Raw genomic sequence first — 19,823 nt, 5'->3', positions numbered from 1 at the left:
GTCTATCGTATACGTACAAAGGTTACGACTGTCCCTTTTTCTTAGTCTAATATCGGTACGTACGGTAACATATATGCACTTGCACACACACACACACACACGATGTTTTAGCGTAGCACATTAACAACTACCATAAGACCTATAAAGATGAGACTGCCAGAAGATGAGATCTTAACATAACGGATATATATGAACATACTGACTCTTAATTACAATTTTCAAATTGCTCTAGCGTGTTCGAAACACCCACCCATATTAGTCCCACGACTTTATACTATAATATTAATAAACATTATTATAGAAATACATCTCAATTATGTTTCTTCTTTCAAACACACTTAACCCACAATATAAACCCCCCCTCTCAACGTACTTAACATATCACCACCTCCCCATCACACAGAATTCACATCACCTTTCCTAACATTTAATTCCAAGATTGAGTTATGGGTTCTGATGAAACCAAATCAACGTTGGACACCGAGAAGTCGACCGTGCCAGGATGCGGCACCACGACGAAGAGTCGTTGGATGTCTCAAGTTTTGCTAAGAATAGTTCTGTTTGCAGCCACTTTGACATCGATTGTGGTAATGGTTACAAGTAAACAGACCACGAATATATTAATCCCTGGAACTACCAAACGGATTCCTACTGCCAAGTTCACCAACTCACCGGCGCTTATGTAAGTTACGTTCATTAATTAACTAATCTACTATATATAATTTAGTATGTTCGTCGAAGTTGATTGGTTATCTCATAGTAAACGTGACTAAGGTTCAGATCTCTGATTGGTATATATCATAGTCAAGTCAAGCACATTTTTCGGAATTATGATTTATTGTACTTTTTGAAGTAACGTTGTACCTTAACTTGGAATACACCTTGTTTTTTTCTAGCACGGCTCTTAATTAGTGGACCATATTTTAATATCAAGTAGAAATAAGTCATGTCAAATACGGATAGTACTGTAATACGATGATCGGTCATGTACAAATTACAATGACCATTAAAAATTTGGTCAGACCATATGGTATTTTTCCCCCCTCTCTATAACACTAAAAAAAAAATTAAATTTTGAGAAACCAGGGATTGGTCATACATATATGAATAAATAGATGTAGCATTAGCTAAAAGTTTAAGCATATAACAAACAATCTGCATGCAAGTGCAACTGCCCAATAGTATATGGCTTATTTTTTTTTAATATACTGACTTTTGCATGCGTGTGGGAGTAATTGAGATTTCGAAAAGATTTTGGAAAGTCAAAAGTAAGTTGGAGAAAGCATCTTCAATAAGATTTTAAAACTGTATACTTCTTTAATTTAACTAGGTTTTGAACCCACGCGTAACGTCGGTTTATTTGATATATTTTGATAAAAATTATATATGATTAATTACAATAATAAAATATTATCTCATAAAAAAATTAAAATTAGTATTAAGGAAAAAAATCAAATACATAATTTTTTAAAATATAAAATCAGTTGTATAATAAAATCAAATCTGATAAAAAAAATTATAAATTTAACTTGACGTCCAGGCGAGGAAAATCAAACTGATGACCTCACATATCCTGAACCATTTTCTTTGACCACCAGAAAAACGAAACAATTTTATAATCATGAATTTAACTCGTTTTCATATTTAATTGATCGCTACCACCTATGTTTTCGTGTTTTTTATTCAATGTTTTCTTATTTTTCATATTCTTTCTTGTCATTTTCATTGTCAAATTTTGTGTTAATTGTCATTATAACTTTTACCGTTTGGTTTTTCGTTATACTCTTTTTCTTCTTCTTCCTCGTCAACTTCTTCACATTGTTCTACTGAAAAACCTTTTTTCAGACTACCACACAACTTGTTAACCCCATCAAACTCCAAAAACAAAATCATTTCTTTTCTCATAAAATTTGTGAAATTCATGATTACGAGCATAGTCAATACATGCACCCAATTATTGACAATTTTATCCATATACTTATTTGGTTTTAGATCCACGCGTTTAGAAACTTCTTAAACCAAAATCCTTATTTGGTTTATAATATTTTTAAAACATAATAAAATATACTAATAATTATTATTTAATATGAATCATATGATATATAGAAATATGAGTACACTATAAGAACATATTAATTATAAATAAATAATATCAATTATATTATATCATCAAATAATATCAATCATATCATATTATCAAATAACTGTAACCGTATATAACAGTAACCGCTTAAACCATAATCGTATTTGTTAAACGGTTCTGGTTAAGGTTACAAAAATTTCTAACCATAACCGATGGTTAATAAACCTTAACCGTGACAACCGTAACCCTGGTCATGCCTATGTATAGCTAATAAAACATGTGTGTTTGTCGTCCATCTTTCTTTTTTAAACCTCAAAATTTGACTCAAACATCAAATTAAGGTCTTGCGATGTCAATCCTTCTTCCTTAGACCCTAAAATAAAAAATTAATGAAAGAATATTAACTCATCTATAAAATCATACACAAAAATATGTTTTCCAACTCATAAGAAATAAAAAGCACAAATGTAGATAAATAAGGTAATTTATGTTTTGCATCAATATTTATAATAGTTTAAACTTTTAAAAGGTTTTGAAATATAAAATTTGAACCTTTTAAAAAATTTCAATATTTATAATATTTTAAACTTTTAAAATTTAAAACTTTTAATATTTAAAAACTTTTTAAAAGCTAAGAACTTTTAAAAGTTTCAATATTTATAATATTTAAACTTTTCAAATTTTTAAATATTATAATTTTTTTTTTGAAACTGTTTAAAGTTTTAATTTGATCAAATAAAAAACCAGATCAAACCAAATAAAACTTTTAAACTTGGACGCCTGATAAATCAAACTTTCCTGCTCATTCGATGTTGGAAGCATATTAATCTTATTTATACTGGTTCTGAACCATTGTCTAAAAATTTCTAGCACATGTGGGATATTGTGCTTAGTTCTTTGATTTCCATAAATTTAAAATTTTCCTTTTTCTAAAGAATTCTGTAAATTTAAAAAATGTTAATGAATGACATGTCAAATCATGATAGGTTGTTTAAAATAATTTTTAATATAGAAAATTCTGGAAATTGTATAAAATGTTAATAAATGATATGTCAAATTTCTATTGGTTGTTTAAAATTTTAGGTTGATGGTTTTAGGAGCTTATAGCTCATATTTTTTATTAGTATAGATTTATGGAGTATCTGATAAGTGAATCTATTTTTTTTTGTTTTGTTTTATGCGTAGATACTTTGTGGTGGCACTCTCGGTGGCTTGCATTTACAGTATTCTATCTACACTTGCTACCGTATCTGCTTTCAAGAAGCCTTCCTCTTGCTCTGCGATTCTCTTGCTCAACCTTGCCATTATGGATGCGGTAATTAATTAACCGTAAAAAATGAAACTATAAATTAACTTGGACTATATTTGGGGTAATATTTTTATTATATATTTCTATTTAAAAACAAAAAACAACTAAAAGCATTTCAATTAATTTAGGTGTTATTAAGACAAAAATCACTTTATGGTAAACAACTAAATGTTTTGTTCTATTATTGAATATTCAACGACATCGTTTTTTGTGCAGGTGATGGTTGGGATAGTGGCCTCAGCGACCGGAGCGGGAGGTGGAGTAGCTTATCTTGGTCTGAAGGGAAACAAACAAGTGAGATGGGTCAAAATATGTCATGCCTACGATAAGTTTTGCCGTCATGTTGCAGGCGCACTAGGCGTCTCATTGGTAGCTTCGATCCTCCTCCTCCTCCTCTCTATCATCTCTGTGATCTCCCTTTACAAGAGAATCCGTTGATTTACTCTCTTTGTGTTCTTTGTTTATGTTTTAGTCAATTCGTATTGATTTTGTACTTGTTTCTTTGGTCTCTGTCGAAGTTGACTTTTGTGTGTTTAGTTTCATTTGTGTCGTAATATTTTCTTTGGTTTTATATGATTGTGTGATTAGTTTATTTGTAACCCGAGGTTTCTAGTGAATCTTTATTGAATGTTATTTTATGTTTGGATTGATGATTCGTTAATTAATGACCAGTCTTTTTATCGATCTTATTGGTGGAGTTGAGGCTAAACATTCTTTTGCAGTCATAAAGAAAAGTATTATGGTTGAAGAAAGAAAGAGATTGCACTTCTTAATTCCATTCTTAAATAATCCATGTTTTAGAAAAAAAAATTGTTTCACAAAGATATAAAATTTTAAAGCTTTTATATATGTGTTATTTATTAGTTATTGACTTAATTATTGGTGATGAATGTAATCTTTAAGAAAAATTCGTTGAACAGTAATATCGATTTAGAGTTATAAGAAATTTGTAAGAAAAAAAATATATATACATTGATCATAATCACATTCTGATTGATATGTATGAAAATTCTAACAATTGAATTTATAAATTTCAGAGGGAATAGTTTTATAGTAAAAGGTAACGGTTCAGGAATGATTCTGATTAATAATTTGGTTAAGAGTAAAGATGATCTATTGGCTATTGACCGCTGAGAGCTGGTATTTGTATTGTCACGGTTGTTTTTTTTTTTTTTTTTTTTTTAATTAGCGTAGCCCCACGAGAACCCATAATTTAAGATTATCTATTAAGTACAATTTAACTACTTATGTACGCATCTTTGAGTCTGAATGCGAGATGTCCATGACGACGTACATACCAATAACAATATCGTGATAACATTTTAGCTAACGAGTGCGTGTAAGACTATCGTCATCAGTAAAAAAAAATCCACAGAGTTTCTTAAAAACAAAATAAATTAATATTTTAATTGTTTGATTATATTTAATTTTTTGAAGTAAGTTGAACCAATGAAGATAGTCTAATAATGCAAGAAACATTTCAAATGTTTTTTGATGAAGAAACGTTTCTCTCCTTGCTCATAACTTTTCATTACTTTTTGATTTTTTTATTGTAAAAGTTTCTAATAAGAAACACCAATGAGGATAGTCTAAGAAACCTCTAATTGTCAAATATAGAATGTGTGTGAGATATTTATAATCGCAATTAATATGTGTCCTTTATTAGATACTACTACTAATACTATATAGGTTATCCAAACTACCTGAATAATTAGTTTGGAACTGTTTTGACAACTCATAAAAATTAAATAATGAAAACGAAATATTTTCTTGTAAACGAATCTGGTAATTCAAATGATTAATACTCGCAGAAAATAAATAAAGATGTGAAGAAAACGGATACACGAGCTCATTGTCCCATGACTACCTGTCCCAGAGACATTATAAGACTTTATACGGCCTACATACACCGTTATACGTCTGTTTCAAATAATGAATATAGAAGAAAATTTGATTAGTCAGTTCAAATAAATGAGTTCTACTATTTTTATTGGGATACACTGAAAGTGTACGTAATGATGACAAACAAATTTGGGTTTTTGCTAAGTTTTAGATGTTATGGACGCCGATACTGATCGTCTATATCACCATTTACAAATTTAAAATACAAACCTTTTTTTATATAATTTTTTTACATAAAAATTAAAATCAATTTCTATTATCAGTTTGATCATTTTTAAAAGAAGAAAATTTTGAAAATCATTAGAAATAAATTCTTGGAAAATAAAATAAAATGATTTTATATGTACTATATCTCTCCATCAATCTTTCAAAATCAACTTCTGACTTATCGTTTTTTTTTCTGAACCAAAAGATTACCTAAAACACAATTAAAGAAACTCTATCACTTTCTTTGGGCAAAGGTCGATCTCGTGGAAAGCAATTTGCTTACTCAAGGCTTAGATATTGTGAACTTTCTTGATATGGAAGAAGTCCTAACGCTTTATTTTTGGTAAGACATAATCACAAAAAATAGAAAGTATTTAGGATAAAACATAGGGTTTCATTAATTCACAATGTGAACACCGAGTTCCAAAATAACAAGTAGTGTCGCTTATTTGCCGCTACCAACGGCATTGGGAACTTCGAGTACATTTATTTGAGCATTAGAAGTAAAATCCAAAAATTGTTCTTCGGCGGAACTTGACAAAATCACAAATCTAGTGATGGTCCTTTGACTTTCAATTTTCTTTCAGACGATCTTCGTGGATATTAAAAGGATATATTATTCTAACACTGAGTGATATGGTTCTCTACGGACATTAAATTCATATTCTAAAATGATCATGTATTATAAAATATATTATCCTCTTAGATCTTCGTTTCGTTTCTCGTAAAATGATCTTTTATGATTATTGGATTACTTATATTCTTAGAACAAACAATGTCTGAAATTTCTCTTATAAAAAGAGAGGAAAATTTGATTAGTTAGTTTAATTCTCTTAGTAAATGGTCCAAACCTAAGTTTTAGTTATACTGTATATTGGTTGATTCTAAAAATATATTCCAGTGAAAATTAAAGTATATATAAAGTCATTTTAATGTATTTCTGGTAAGACTAATTTATTAAAACTGAAGTTTAGATTAAAAAAAAAACTAATCACACAGAATAAAGCAATTTGAGTTGGTGCAGAAGAATAATAAGCTGGTGCATAGCTGCCGTGGGAACAAAGCGCTAGTGCATGAACGAACACATGGATTTAAAGAGGACAATACAAAAAACGTTTGTGGAGCTTAAGCTAACGTGGAAGTAAAATTTAAAACAAAATCTCTCTCTCTCTCTCTATATATATATATATATATATCTATATATATAAAAGATGACTCCAAATTATTTGTGTTTTAGGAAAATATATGAGTTCTTTCATCAGGTCAATATAAAAATAGAAGGTTTAATATCTCTACTAGGGTTAGTTTAGTCGAATTTTACTAGGGAAGAGAGTATACAGCTCGAGTCATTCGATTTCGTTGTGGCGAGCAAGAGCCTTTTTGCATTAAACAGGTTATATATGTGTCTTGAGTAATACTATATAGTACTAGACTTCTAGTTAAGTATTTTTTTTTGTAATGTGATATAAATTTTATTACGTATAATCCTTGTAGAAGTTAGTACGTGTCACTGTTTGCATTGACACGTATCCGAGTTGGTATCACAAATCGTATGGTGTATGAAGAAGACTCGCCGTATATTATTTCGCTCTTAAATTGAGTATTTCCAAAGCGAGCTGTCAGTGACCAGACTTGCCAACTGCCATTGTTGCATTAAGTTCTTCATGACCTTCAATGGATGTCCCCACATAAACTACCAATCTTTTTTATAATCCAAGTTGCTGTAGAATTCGTCGAGTTGCTCTCCATTCCGTGATCGATATAGGAATTATATATATGAAGCTTTGGGAATTCATTTTCCTTGTATGTAAAGAAAAATAAAATGATCTTGAAAATGTGATAGAACTATTGTGCATTAGTCTAATATTTGATGTTTAGTTTTTTTTTTAGTTTTTCATAATTAAATATTTTTTCTAAAATTTAACATTTGTGAAAAACATTCTATTAAATGAATTATTTACAATGATGGGTTAGATCATATGTGAGATCCTCAACTGGTTGATTCACTAGTAAAAAAAATCGTATAGCCACGTTTTTGTCACCAAACATCGTGACTAAAAAATTATTTGTTACGAATAGGCCACAAATTCTATTCGTAGCACCTTCGTGACAAAATTGGCTACGAAATAATCACGAACCATCAGTGTGACTATATTTGTCACTGATATGTCAAGAATACATTCGTGGCTAAAGAGACACGATCAATTTCGTGGCTATTTCGTGGTTATTCCATCGAATTATCCATCACATCACACTGTATCACGGAAAGTAAGAAGACTCTATAACCACAATATTGTTTGTAGCTAACTCGTGACTAGCTCACTGTCAGGAAGTATATTCGTGGCCCATTCGTGACTAACCCACCGAATTATCGTGGCCACTAATATCGATCGTGACAAATTCGTGACTTCTCCACCAAATTACACATCCCATCAGAGTTAAAGTGATATGGTTGTATAGCCACTAAATAATGCTGACATTTTCGTGGCCATCCCACCGAATGAGACGTCTAATCCAACTAGTTCGACAAGATTGAGAGTTTGCAGAAGCAATAGTGGTGAGAATATCTTCAAAATATTGTCACGATTTATATTCGTGACTTATTCGTAGTTATATTAGTCACGTTTCATTCGTAGCTAAGTCGTGGCTAAAGTTTTCTATAAAAGCAAAACGTTTCTCGCTTCAGTTTCCATATCCATTAAGCAAGTAAGAACCAAAAAAATCGGGAGAGAGTTTTGTTTTTCTTTTCAAAAGTTTCATGTCTTATTATTTTCAAAATCGAGAGTGGATGGATCAACGTATTGATCCAGTCAGAAATTGTATTACAGAAACATTTATGGCGGGGATTGATGTTTTTATCGAATTCGTTTGTAATCAAGCATCTTATCGGGAAACCAACACTTTGTTGTATCCTTGTGCTCGGTGTAAGAATGGAAAGCAGCGTGATGGAAGAACGGTCACTAGACATCTTTATCGGGTGGGGTTTAAAGGAAATTATTATATTTGGCTGAACCATGGAGAACAATATTATCATGTTGGAGAATCTTCGGGGGCAAGTGATTTTATCGGTGAAGAAGCAATGTTTCCACTAAATGCTACAAATTTTCAAGCTCCAAGAAATACATATGAGTATTTTCCATACGCAGATGTTAACATTGTACCAGAGGCGGCGTCTCCACATGTGTTGGAGAATACAATGGAAGCAACACATGAAGATTATGTACGCATTTCACATCCAGTCTTGTAAAAAAATAACAAAAATTGCGGATTCTTTTATGAATTTATGTAAACTAATTTTTGTAATTTATTTTATTTTAAAATATTTTTTAATAATAATATAGTCTTAGTATAGCCCCTCTTTTAAAAATCCCCGCCTAGTACCGATTACGCCCCATAAAATCACTAGGCACACCCTCTCCGTCTCGATTAATAACTAATCCCCGTTTAGCATCAATTATCTAATTATACTTGTCTAATTTGATTATAACTCGTATAATCCGATTACTTCCCGCTTAATTTTGTATATAATGATTATTTTCAGAGCCAAATATAAATCAAATATGTATTTTTTTGTTATTTAAATATTTAAATTAAGAGTTTATGATGTTTTACAAATTTTCTTTTAAAATTACGTTTTTATGTGTTTACCGTAATTTTAAGGACAATATTATAATTTTCTATCTTATTTGATATTTTTATTTTAACATAAACAGAATTATACATATATTTAATATTATATATTTTTATTTTATTATTAATTTAATAAAATAATCTAAAAAATAGTTCCCAATTAATCCCATTTACTCTCCGATTTTCTATTTAGGCGCTAGATTCACCCCAACCGCCCGATTAGCACCTAGCAATTTCTAAAATAAGTGTATAACCATATATTTAAATTAATTAGATTTATATCTAGAATAGAGAGTGACATAAGATTTGGTTATTAACCTTTTATTAGTGGTTGTTGCCTATAATTTAAGCAACAATACAAATAAAACTGTTTTTTCCTTCTGTATTCATTGTACTTAGAAATGAGATTCTTATGTCAGTAATACTAATCATTTCGTTATGAATCTTATATAACGACAACACAACAATATTATCGCCACCAATCATTTTCACACAATAACTAAAAATAGAGACGCTTGCCAAACTTAGAATCAATTTTGTATTCTAGTCAAATCACTCAAAAGCCGATAATGAGGATGTGGGCAATCCGAAAATATCTATTTTAGATCCCTGTATCACATATATCATTCTTCCTTTTAGAACAAAATTCATTAAAACATATGGAGTACGAAACAAATATATTTTATATTGGTGTTTTACCAATCCAAAAGTTTTGATATCCATATCTTAAATTTATTCGGATGTAATTTGATCATTGGTAATTGACTGACATACGATACCAGTGTTAATTACCCTATTTGATACCTAGCTTACACGAACAACCCCTCAAGTCTAATAATTTGTTTTTTCCTTTCTCTAAGTTATAAATCTCTCTCGCGCGGTCGCGCCACATAAAGCCACGTAGACATTATTAAGTGACAATTTATTTATATTATTTATCATGCAAGTAAACGTATTCAATATATATACTCATCTCTTCTTACATCGAGAGCATCAATAGCCTAGAAGATAATTTATTCTCACTTCTTCTCTTCTCATTTTTGATCATCTTCACTTGTCTCTGATCCCTAAATGGAACACGAGAGCAAGCACAATATGAATGGGATGGAGATGGAGAAAGAAAGGAAGGAGATCAATGGATCGAGAAAAGGAGTTGAGTTGACTTTGAGAGTGTTGGCATTGGTCTTAACAATGGCGGCTGCAACAGTACTTGGTGTCGCAAAGCAAACAAAGGTTGTGTCTTTCAAGCTTATTCCCACTTTACCTCCTCTTGATATCACTACAACCGCCAAAGCCACTTACTTGTCTGCCTTTGTGTAAGTCTCTTGTTTACTATTTTACCAATTTTCAGAAAGAAAAAAAATGTCAAATTTGGTTATTTAGTGCACGTTCTCATTAGCTCTATATGTCGTCTACATGGTTGAAATAAACATCAATCACGGATAATTATAAACATGATAAATTTGATTAGACTCTTACGGTTGGTTGCATGCGTAGGACTGCTGAACTAATATTTTGCATAATTGACCTTAGATTTATGGGTGCGTAGAGTAATGTTACACCTAAATGCATATTAATAATACCAAATCATAGAAAAACTGACTAGTGTATAGTAAATTTTGTAGTTAATCATAAATGTCCAACTACCAAATCAGTGACATAGCGTCAATGTTGGCCCATAGCCAATTTTTACCTGGCCTTTCCCCAGCTCCTAATTTATTTTACTTTAAAATTTAGTGTCCAACAGTTCTAGCTGGCATGACCACAAACGCAGAGCCTGTATATCTAAATAAATTCAGAGTCTAGAAACATTAATTCATATATAAATTGCTAAACTAATACATATTTTAAATTTTATTTTTTTTGATGGCAAAAGAAAAAAGGGAAGTGATTACAGTAGAGATACATAAACTTCTGAAATGAGCAATGTAGCATTACAAATGTTGTAGGTACCACATTTCAGTAAACGTGATAGCTTGCGGTTACACAGTAATCTCGTTAGCGATTTTGATGATCAACAAAGGCAGAAGAAGCAAAGGGTTGTTAATGACGGTTTTGCTAGGAGATTTATTGATGGTGGCTTTGCTGTTTTCCGGCACGGGAGCCGCCGGAGCAATTGGGCTAATGGGTTTACAAGGGAACAAACATGTCATGTGGAAGAAAGTTTGCGGCGTTTTTGGAAAATTCTGTCACCGAGCTGCTCCTTCGCTTCCTCTCAGTCTTCTTGCTGCAGCTGTCTTTATGCTTCTTGTTGTTCTTGATGCCATCAAGCTTCCTTAGTTTGATGTTTCGGTTTCTGTTTCTTGTCGTTTTGTGTGTTGTAAAATAATTATCAACAATCATGAACTTCTTATGTTTAATCATATCGTTTTCATGGTGAACCGACCAATTATTCATATTTCGAAAACTATTTTTTTTCCTTATTAATAACAACATGATAAGATATCCTAACCACTAGTATGGAGGTATATCAATTAGAAACAATTCTTCTCGTGTTTTTTTTTTTTTTTTCTTCACGGGAAAATAAGTTAGCGTGAGATACAAGAAATTGATCAAAAAATTATATGGAACAGGTTAACTTTCAAACCTGTGGAGCAACATTCTGAAAAGGTTTAAATCGATCATTCAGCTGAGAAGGGCCAAAAGTTTCGACAGCATCAAGCCATCGACACCAAAGAAAGTGATATAAATTTATGAGAGTCATATAATTGACGAGAGTGGGAAAAGCAATGACTTTCTTAGACAAAGTATAACAATTTTAACATGCCAATATATATATATATATATATATATATATTTAACATGCCAATTATTCCAAACTTTCACGTTTTTCTCTCTTTTAAAGGTGGATGTATCATTTTGCTAAACGAACTGGTCATCTAACTTAATATATGAGGTTATGTTGTCATTCTTAATTTTTAAAATTCTTATGATCTTACGTTACAGACTTACAGTTCTCCATTTCGTTATTAACTTTTTTGGTGGCGTCCAAAATTTAAAAATAATACACAAAGGGAAATATTTATTTCCTTATCTCTTAATAAATCATATAATTAACTCGTTTTTTTGTCACCGTTCATTTTCACACAATAGTTAAAGAGGAAAGATTCACCGGATTAAAAGCTTATCTGCACCTGAGTTTAATCATTCAAAAACACTTAAAAGTGCATGCGAATAATCTTATGATACAGAACCATACGTGTGAGTGGCACGTGAGAAGGAATCAATTTAGTTGGCTTATCTCAAGCGGTACACGTGGAAGATGAGGATTAAGCGGCTAAGAAGCCATTGGGGCAGACATCAAAACCATGTGATTGTTTTTATTTTTGATTATCATTGAAAATCTTATCAGAAAAATTTTAAAAACTCTCTAAAAATACTTATTGGGTTTCTCCCAATATGGGAGCTGGCTTATCGATTAGTGTTTTATGAATACTCAATCGATCATTTGTTGATTTCTTTGTGTGATTGTGCGATTACAAGTTATTTGTATCAAAGGTATCAGAGCGAAGTCGATCCTTGGAGCTAAGATGATGGGAACGAGATCGCAAGTCAGTGAAGCGACGAAGGAAGAGGTTGTCGATTCGGATCGGAAGGTTGACTCAGATCGGAAGGAAGAAAACATGGAAGAGAGGATGTCTCGTTTGGAGGCTCGAGTCGATGAGCGACACCAAGAGACACTGCAGCGCTTTACAGATCTATACGAGCTGTTAAGGCGAGTGACTACTAAACCTCCGTTGGATGCGTCTGCTAAGGGGAAGTCGGTGTAGATATCACCGGATGTTTCACCAAAAACGAAACCGGAGGGATCAGCGTTTTCTCCATCTACAGGTAGTGGATCTGGGTCAAGAGAGGCAAGGAGGGATGATCGACCTGATCTGGTAAGGCCTGAGGCTCAGTATTATTAGGGTGGTGTTACTAGATTGGGAAAAATAGACTTTCCTAGGTTTGATGGGACTCGTCTTAAGGAGTGGTTGTTTAAGGCAGAATAATTTTTTGGTGTAGACTTCACCCCTAATGATATGAAAGTGAGAACTGCGTCGATTCCTTTTGATAGTCATGCGGCATCGTGGCATCATGATTTTGTTCAAACAGGGGTCGGGTTGGAAGTCTTATATGACTGGAATGGATATGTGAGGTTGCTAAAGGAAAGGTTCGAGGATGTGGGAGATGATCCCATGGCTGAGCTCAAAGAGTTGCAGGAAACCAATGGAATTGATGATTATCATCAAAATTTTACTCTGATTAAAATCAGATTGAACCTTCCGGAAGAGTACTTGGTGAGTGTATACTTGGCTGGATTGAGGTTGGACACGCAGATGCATGTAAGGATGTTTCAGCCAGTGACAGTGCGACACTGTTTCTTGTTAGGCAGGCTGTATGAGAAGGCACATCCCAAAAAGTCTACCAATGCAGCTTGGTCTCCTAAACAAGGTACGGTTAGCAAGGGAGGAGGTGAGTCGGTAGCTAAAACTGATCATCAGGGTGGAAAAACATCTTTCAAAGCAGTTGGTAATCCGACTAAGAAGCTTTCTCAGCAGGAAATGAGTGAGAGGAGAGCGAAGGGTCTATGCTATTTCTACGATGAGAAGTATACTCCTGAACACTATCTGGTGCATAAGAAAACACAACTATTCCGGATGGATGTGGAAGAGGAGTTTGAGGACGCAGTGGAGGAGTTGGTGGAAGAAGAAGAGTCTAACATGTCTCGCATTTCGGTCAATGTTGTATCTGGAATTTCAGATTACAAAACTATGAGGGTAAAAGGAACAGTGGACAAAGAGATCCTTTTTATGTTAGTAGATTCTGGTTCAACTCCCAATTTTGTAGATTCGAGAAAGGCAGATAAGCTCAGGTGTGTAGTGGAGTCTACAGGGCTCACTCGAGTGTCTGTGGCTGATGGTAGGAAATTGAGAGTGGAGGGTACGATCAGGAATTTTAAGTGGAAGCTCAACTCTACTCAATTTCAATCGGATGTGTTGCTTATTCCTCTCCAAGGGGTTGATATGGTGCTTGGGATTCAATGGTTGGAGACATTGGGCGTCATTAATTGGGACGTTCAGAATTTGGAGATGCGATTCTGATTCAACAAGAAGAAGGTATTGTTGAATGGCCTTAAACAAGGTTCAGTTCGAGATGTCAATGCACAAAAACTGCAGAAGTTATAACATGAGCAAGCTCAATTCGCTATGTTGTGTGTACAGAACGTCAAAGAGGGGGAAAAGTTGACTTCTTTTACACTGAACACATTGGTTGGAGGTAGCACGGAAGAGACAATCGTGGGGGACATTGTCGAGAAATTTCTTGATGTTTTTGCTGAACCAACTGAACTGCCCCATTTAGAGATCATCACAACCATCATATCAAGCTGTCGGAGGGTGCTAATCCAGTTAACCAGTGTCCTTACCGTTATGCGTTGCATCAAAAAAATGAAATTGATAAAATTGTGGAGGACATACTTTCTGGTGGAACCATACAAGTTAGTTCCAGCCCTTATTCGTCACCAGTTATGTTGGTCAAAAAAAAAGATGGCACTTGGCGTTTATGTGTGGACTACAGAGAACTCAATGGGATGGCTGTGAAGGACAGGTTCCCTATACCGTTGATTGAGGATTTAATGGATGAACTGGAAGGGTCTAAGGTGTTCTCTAAAATCGATTTAAGGGCCGGCTACCACCAAGTCAGGATGTCACCTCCAGATGTTCATAAGACTGCTTTTAAAACACATAGCAGACACTATGAATATTTGGTTATGCCCTTCGGTCTCACAAATGCACCGGCAACCTTCCAAAGCCTGATGAATGCAGTTTTCAATCCTTTTCTCCGGAGGTTTGTTCTTGTGTTTTTCGATGATATCCTTATCTATAGTCCATCTTTGGAGGAACATGTGCATCACTTGCAAAGTGTCTTTGAAGTTATGCGTGCTCATAAACTGTTTGCGAAGATGAGTAAGTGTGCGTTTGCGGTTACTAGAGTGGAGTATCTAGGCCATTTCATCAGCCATGAGGGTATTGCTACTGATCCTGCAAAGATTCAGGCAGTGCAGGATTGGCCGGTTTCTACTACCCTGAAACAGTTGAGAGGTTTTTTGGGTTTAGACGGATACTATAGAAGGTTTATCAAAGGGTTTGGTGTGATCGCAGCACCATTGCATGCTTTGACTAAAAAGGATGCGTTTGAGTGGTCAGAGAGAGCACAATGTGCTTTTCAGGAACTGAAGGATGCTCTCTATAATGCCCCTGTACTAGCTTTGCCCTTGTTTGAAAAACCTTTTGTGGTGGAGACAGACGCGTGTGGTCAGGGAATTGGTGCGGTACTGATGCAGGAGGGTCATCCGCTGGCCTATATTAGTCGTCAACTGAAGGGAAGCAACTTCAGTTATCCATCTACGAGAAGGATCTGTTGGCAGTTATCTTTGCAGTCCGCAAATGGCGACATTATCTTTTGTCAAAGTACTTCGTGATTAAAACGGATCAAAAAAGTCTCAAGTATCTGCTGGAACAGAGACTCAATACACCAATACAGCAACAGTGGCTGCCAAAATTGTTGGAGTTTGATTACGAGATTCAATACAGGCAGGGTAAGGAAAATGTAGCAGCGGATGCCTTGTCTCGAGTAGAAGGGTCTGAGATCTTGCATATGGCGATATCAACAGTTGAATGTGATTTATTGCGAGAAATTCAGGCTGCGTATGCTACAGATAGCGTGGTTCAGGACATTATTGCTTGTTTGAAACAGAACCCTGAAGCAAAGAAGAATTACTCCTGGAGCCAAGACATTCTCAGGCGCAAGAATAAGATTGTCATACCCGCTGATGTTGCTATTAAGAACTCGATATTGGAATGGCTACACTGCTCTGGTGTGGGAGGTCACTCGGGTCGTGAAGTTACTTATCAGAGGGTGAGAGGTTTATTTTACTGGAGGGGAATGGTGAAGGACATTCAAGTGTTTATTCGGGGTTGTAGTGTCTGCCAACAATGCAAAAGCGATAATGCAGCTTCTCCTGGTCTATTACAGCAACTACCAATTCCAGAGACAGTGTGGAGCGATGTCTTTATGGATTTCATTGATGGCTTGCCTGACTCTGCCGGAAAGACAGTTATCATGGTGGTTGTGGATCGACTCAGTAAGGTAGCACATTTTATTGCTTTGTCGCATCCTTACAGTGCTCTTTCGGTTGCTCAGGCTTACTTGGACAATGTTTTTAAACTTCATGGCTGTCCGACTTCGATCGTGAGTGACAGAGATGCAGTGTTCACAAGCGAGTTCTGGAAGGAGTTTTTTTTCTCTTCAGGGGGTTTCTCTTAAGATGTCCAGTGCGTACCATCCTCAAAGCGATGGTCAGACAGAGGTAGTCAACAGATGTCTTGAAACGTACTTGCGCTGTATGTGCCACGCTCACCCTCACATGTGGTGCAAGTGGATCGCTTTGGCAGAATATTGGTACACCACCAATTACCATACGTCCACCAACATGACTCCGTTCGAGGCAGTTTACGGTCAAGCTCCTCCAGTTCATCTTCCATATTTACCAGGAGAGAGCAAGGTGGCTGTGGTGGCTCGCTCGTTACAGGAACGGGAGAATATGTTGAAGTTCCTTAAGTTCCACCTGCTTCGAGCACAGCACAGGATGAAACAAGTTGCGGATCAACATCGCACGGAGCGTGACTTTGAGATTGGTGGATATGTGTATGTCAAGCTTCAGCCATACCGTCAACACTCTGTGGTTTCAAGGGCAAATCAAAGTTATCACCCAAGTACTTCGGTCCTTACAAGATCATTGACAAATGTGGGAAGGTTGCGTATAAGTTGGCTCTCCCATCGCCGTCCCAGATACATCCGGTATTCCATGTCTCTAAACTGAAGGTTCTCGTTGGTAATGTGTCCACCACTACTCAACTACCGACTGTGATGCCTGAGGTATTTGTCAAAGAACCTGATTTGATTGTGGAAAGGAAGATGGTGAATCGACAAGGACGAGCAGCTACCAAGGTTTTGGTTAAGTGGGTTGGTGAACCATTGGAAGAAGCAACCTGGGAGTTCCTTTTCGATCTCAAGAAGAAGTTTCCTGCGTTTGAGGTTTAGAACCTTGAGGTCAAGGTTCTGTTAGGAGGGGAAGTTGTGATACAGAACCATACGTGTGAGTGGCACGTGAGAAGGAATCAATTTAGTCGGCTTATCTCAAGCGGTACACGTGGAGAGTGAGGATTAAACGGCTAAGAAGCCGTTGGGGCAGACATCAAAACCATGTGATTGTTTTTATTTTCGATTATCATTGAAAATCTTATCAGAAAAAATTGTAAAAACTTTTTAAAAATACTTGCTAGGTTTCTCCCAATCTGGGAGCTTGCTTATCGATTAGTGTTTTATGAATACTCAATCAATCGTTTGTTGATTTCTTGGTGTGATTGTGCGATTACAAGTTATTTGTATCATCTTATTACATTTACCATATCAGATACGTAATAGAAATTATCTTTTGCTGATCAAGTACAAGACACTCGATTTAATTAGCATAAATTGCCCAACAATTTTCCAAAACAGAAACATCTCACTTAATCGTAAACTCAACATTGTTTTTGGTACGAATTCACATATAAATTCCAAAGTAACGATATCCATCTCAAATTTATTCGGACGCACTTTCGAATATCATTTTTTTGCTTACTAATATTAACCTTATATGATATGTACAAGGAACACACCGAGCCAAAAACTTCACAGATTTGTCTCTTTTTCTTTTCCCAAGTTTCGATTTAAATGTGTATTCACACTCTTGTATGCCAAAAAAAAATAAAATGTATTCACACTCTTTTTCTACATATTGTATTCACATTTCGGTTTCCCATACTACTTTTCTCTTCCGTAAGCTGAGAATCTCTCTCGCACCACACAACACATAAACTCAAAGCCACGTAGACATCATTACTACCATCCACACATTATGCGTATCCAGTATATATACACGTCTCTTTACTTACATCTAGATCATGAGAAGCTTAGAAAAAAAGACCAATAATTGTTTTTTCTCTCTCTCTCTCTCTCTTTCTTCTAATTTTGAACCCTGTTCACTTCTTTTTTGATCACTATGATGGAACACGAAGGCAATAACAAGGTGAATGGGATGGAGATTGAGAAAGGAAAAAGAGAGAGTGGGTCGAGAAAAGGAGTCGAGTTAACGATGAGAGTGTTGGCTTTGATCCTAACAATGGCGGCTGCAATAATACTTGGTGTCGCTAAACAGACAAAGGTTGTTTCTCTAAAGGTTATTCCCACCTTGCCTCCCCTTGATGTCTCTACAACCGCCAAAGCCTCTTACTTGTCTGCTTTTGTGTAAGCCTCTCTCTATTCTTCCTCCTTTTCACACACATGTGTGTCTCACTTTGGCATGTACACTTCGGTTCTCTCAAACGCTGTTTTTGCGGTTGCGGTTGCTGTTGCATTTACACGTGAAAGTTATAAATGAACCAGAAATGTAGAAATCAATTTTGTTTATAGACAAAAATGAAAATTCCAACATAGAGATCAAACGGGAAGTTCCTATGATATTTAAGAAGTTTATAGTTGAAGCTTCTCTATTTGCAAAAATATACACATTCAATAAAAACGTTAAAAACAAGATCGAATCACAATTTATAATAAAGGAACCATACTTTTGTATATGCCTGTGAATGTTAGAATCAGGATTGGAGCTTTTTATTCTTATTTGCATGTTAGCAAGTACATATTTACTGGTATAAATTAAATTTATATTAAAATACTAAATTATTGTATTTTACAATTTTAGAAAATATTATATATAGCAAATTCATTGATACTACGTTCATAAATGTCCAACTACTAAACTGTAATACAAAAGTGAAATTGGTCCACAGCCAATCTTTCTCTGACCTTTTCTAGCTCTCACTTTAGTTTAGAATTTAAGTTACAACAATTCTAGCTAGCATGACAAGAAATGCACGGTCTGAATTAATTTTGTGTAAGGATATATATATATACATAATTTAAAAGAAAACTAGACAGATTAATTCATATATATTTTATATTTTACTTTTTAATGGAAAAATATATATAGACTAGACATGCATGCATAAAACTGAGAAATAAAGCAATATATGATTTCAAATGTTGTAGGTACAACATTTCTGTAAACGCTATAGCCTGCGGTTACACAGCAATCTCAATAGTGATTCTGATGATGAGCAAAGGCAGAAGAAGCAAAGGCTTGTTAATGGCGATTTTGATAGGAGATCTAGTGATGGTGGCTTTGCTATTTTCCGGCACCGGAGCATCCGGAGGAATCGGTCTAATGGGTAAACAAGGGAACAAACATGTGATGTGGAAAAAAGTTTGTGGCGTTTTTGACAAATTCTGTAACCAAGTTGCTGTTTCAGTTGCTATCACTCTTCTTGCTTCAATTGTGTTTATGGTTATTGTTGTTCTTGATGCTATGAAACTTCCTTAGTCTTTTTTTAAGTAAGACCCCTTTTAATAACCAGGAAACGGAATAAGGTTTTCTTGATTTGCTCAGTTTCTGCTCGTCGGTTTGTGTTATGTAAAGTCATCATCATCAATTATGTAATTTGTTTTCAATGTTTGATTTTTTTTCGTTGTCTATATTGTGAGAAGATTATTCAATTATGACAACTATTTTCATTTACTCACTATGACATGAGTACATATTCAATTTTT

General features: G+C 34.5%; 3 protein-coding genes across 3 annotated transcripts; all 3 read left to right on the top strand.

Moving 5' to 3' along the window:
- Window positions 1-173: 173 nt before the first annotated feature.
- LOC104723591 (CASP-like protein 1D1) lies at window positions 174-4,040 on the top strand. The gene is made up of 3 exons (XM_010441973.3): window positions 174-682; window positions 3,269-3,398; window positions 3,609-4,040. The coding sequence occupies exons 1-3, from the start codon at window positions 447-449 to the stop codon at window positions 3,828-3,830; spliced, it is 588 nt and encodes a 195-aa protein (XP_010440275.2). The 5' UTR covers window positions 174-446; the 3' UTR covers window positions 3,831-4,040.
- A 5,743-nt stretch (window positions 4,041-9,783) lies between these two features.
- Window positions 9,784-11,512, top strand: LOC104723590 (CASP-like protein 1E2). The gene is made up of 2 exons (XM_010441972.3): window positions 9,784-10,447; window positions 11,081-11,512. The coding sequence occupies exons 1-2, from the start codon at window positions 10,203-10,205 to the stop codon at window positions 11,409-11,411; spliced, it is 576 nt and encodes a 191-aa protein (XP_010440274.2). The 5' UTR covers window positions 9,784-10,202; the 3' UTR covers window positions 11,412-11,512.
- Window positions 11,513-18,018: 6,506 nt separating this feature from the next.
- LOC147934026 (CASP-like protein 1E1) lies at window positions 18,019-19,746 on the top strand. The gene is made up of 2 exons (XM_087472012.1): window positions 18,019-18,464; window positions 19,266-19,746. The coding sequence occupies exons 1-2, from the start codon at window positions 18,220-18,222 to the stop codon at window positions 19,594-19,596; spliced, it is 576 nt and encodes a 191-aa protein (XP_087328138.1). The 5' UTR covers window positions 18,019-18,219; the 3' UTR covers window positions 19,597-19,746.
- Window positions 19,747-19,823: the final 77 nt, after the last annotated feature.

This window comes from Camelina sativa, chromosome 11, assembly GCF_030686135.1.
Source record: "Camelina sativa cultivar CO46 ecotype springtype chromosome 11, ASM3068613v1".
Lineage (NCBI taxonomy): Eukaryota > Viridiplantae > Streptophyta > Magnoliopsida > Brassicales > Brassicaceae > Camelina > Camelina sativa.
Note: the sequence above shows the minus strand (reverse complement) of the source record. Positions and strands in the feature narration are given on the sequence as shown.

What these genes read in the sequence shown, in the direction of transcription:
- LOC104723591 (XM_010441973.3), top strand. Translation starts at nt 447, where the DNA reads ATGGGTTCTGATGAAACCAAATCAACGTTGGACACCGAGAAGTCGACC. An exon ending in ACCAACTCACCGGCGCTTAT is followed by an intron (nt 683 to 3,268) that starts GTAAGTTACGTT and finishes TTTTATGCGTAG; the next exon opens with ATACTTTGTGGTGGCACTCT. An exon ending in ACCTTGCCATTATGGATGCG is followed by an intron (nt 3,399 to 3,608) that starts GTAATTAATTAA and finishes TTTTTTGTGCAG; the next exon opens with GTGATGGTTGGGATAGTGGC.
- LOC104723590 (XM_010441972.3), top strand. Translation starts at nt 10,203, where the DNA reads ATGGAACACGAGAGCAAGCACAATATGAATGGGATGGAGATGGAGAAA. An exon ending in ACTTACTTGTCTGCCTTTGT is followed by an intron (nt 10,448 to 11,080) that starts GTAAGTCTCTTG and finishes CAAATGTTGTAG; the next exon opens with GTACCACATTTCAGTAAACG.
- LOC147934026 (XM_087472012.1), top strand. Translation starts at nt 18,220, where the DNA reads ATGATGGAACACGAAGGCAATAACAAGGTGAATGGGATGGAGATTGAG. An exon ending in TCTTACTTGTCTGCTTTTGT is followed by an intron (nt 18,465 to 19,265) that starts GTAAGCCTCTCT and finishes CAAATGTTGTAG; the next exon opens with GTACAACATTTCTGTAAACG.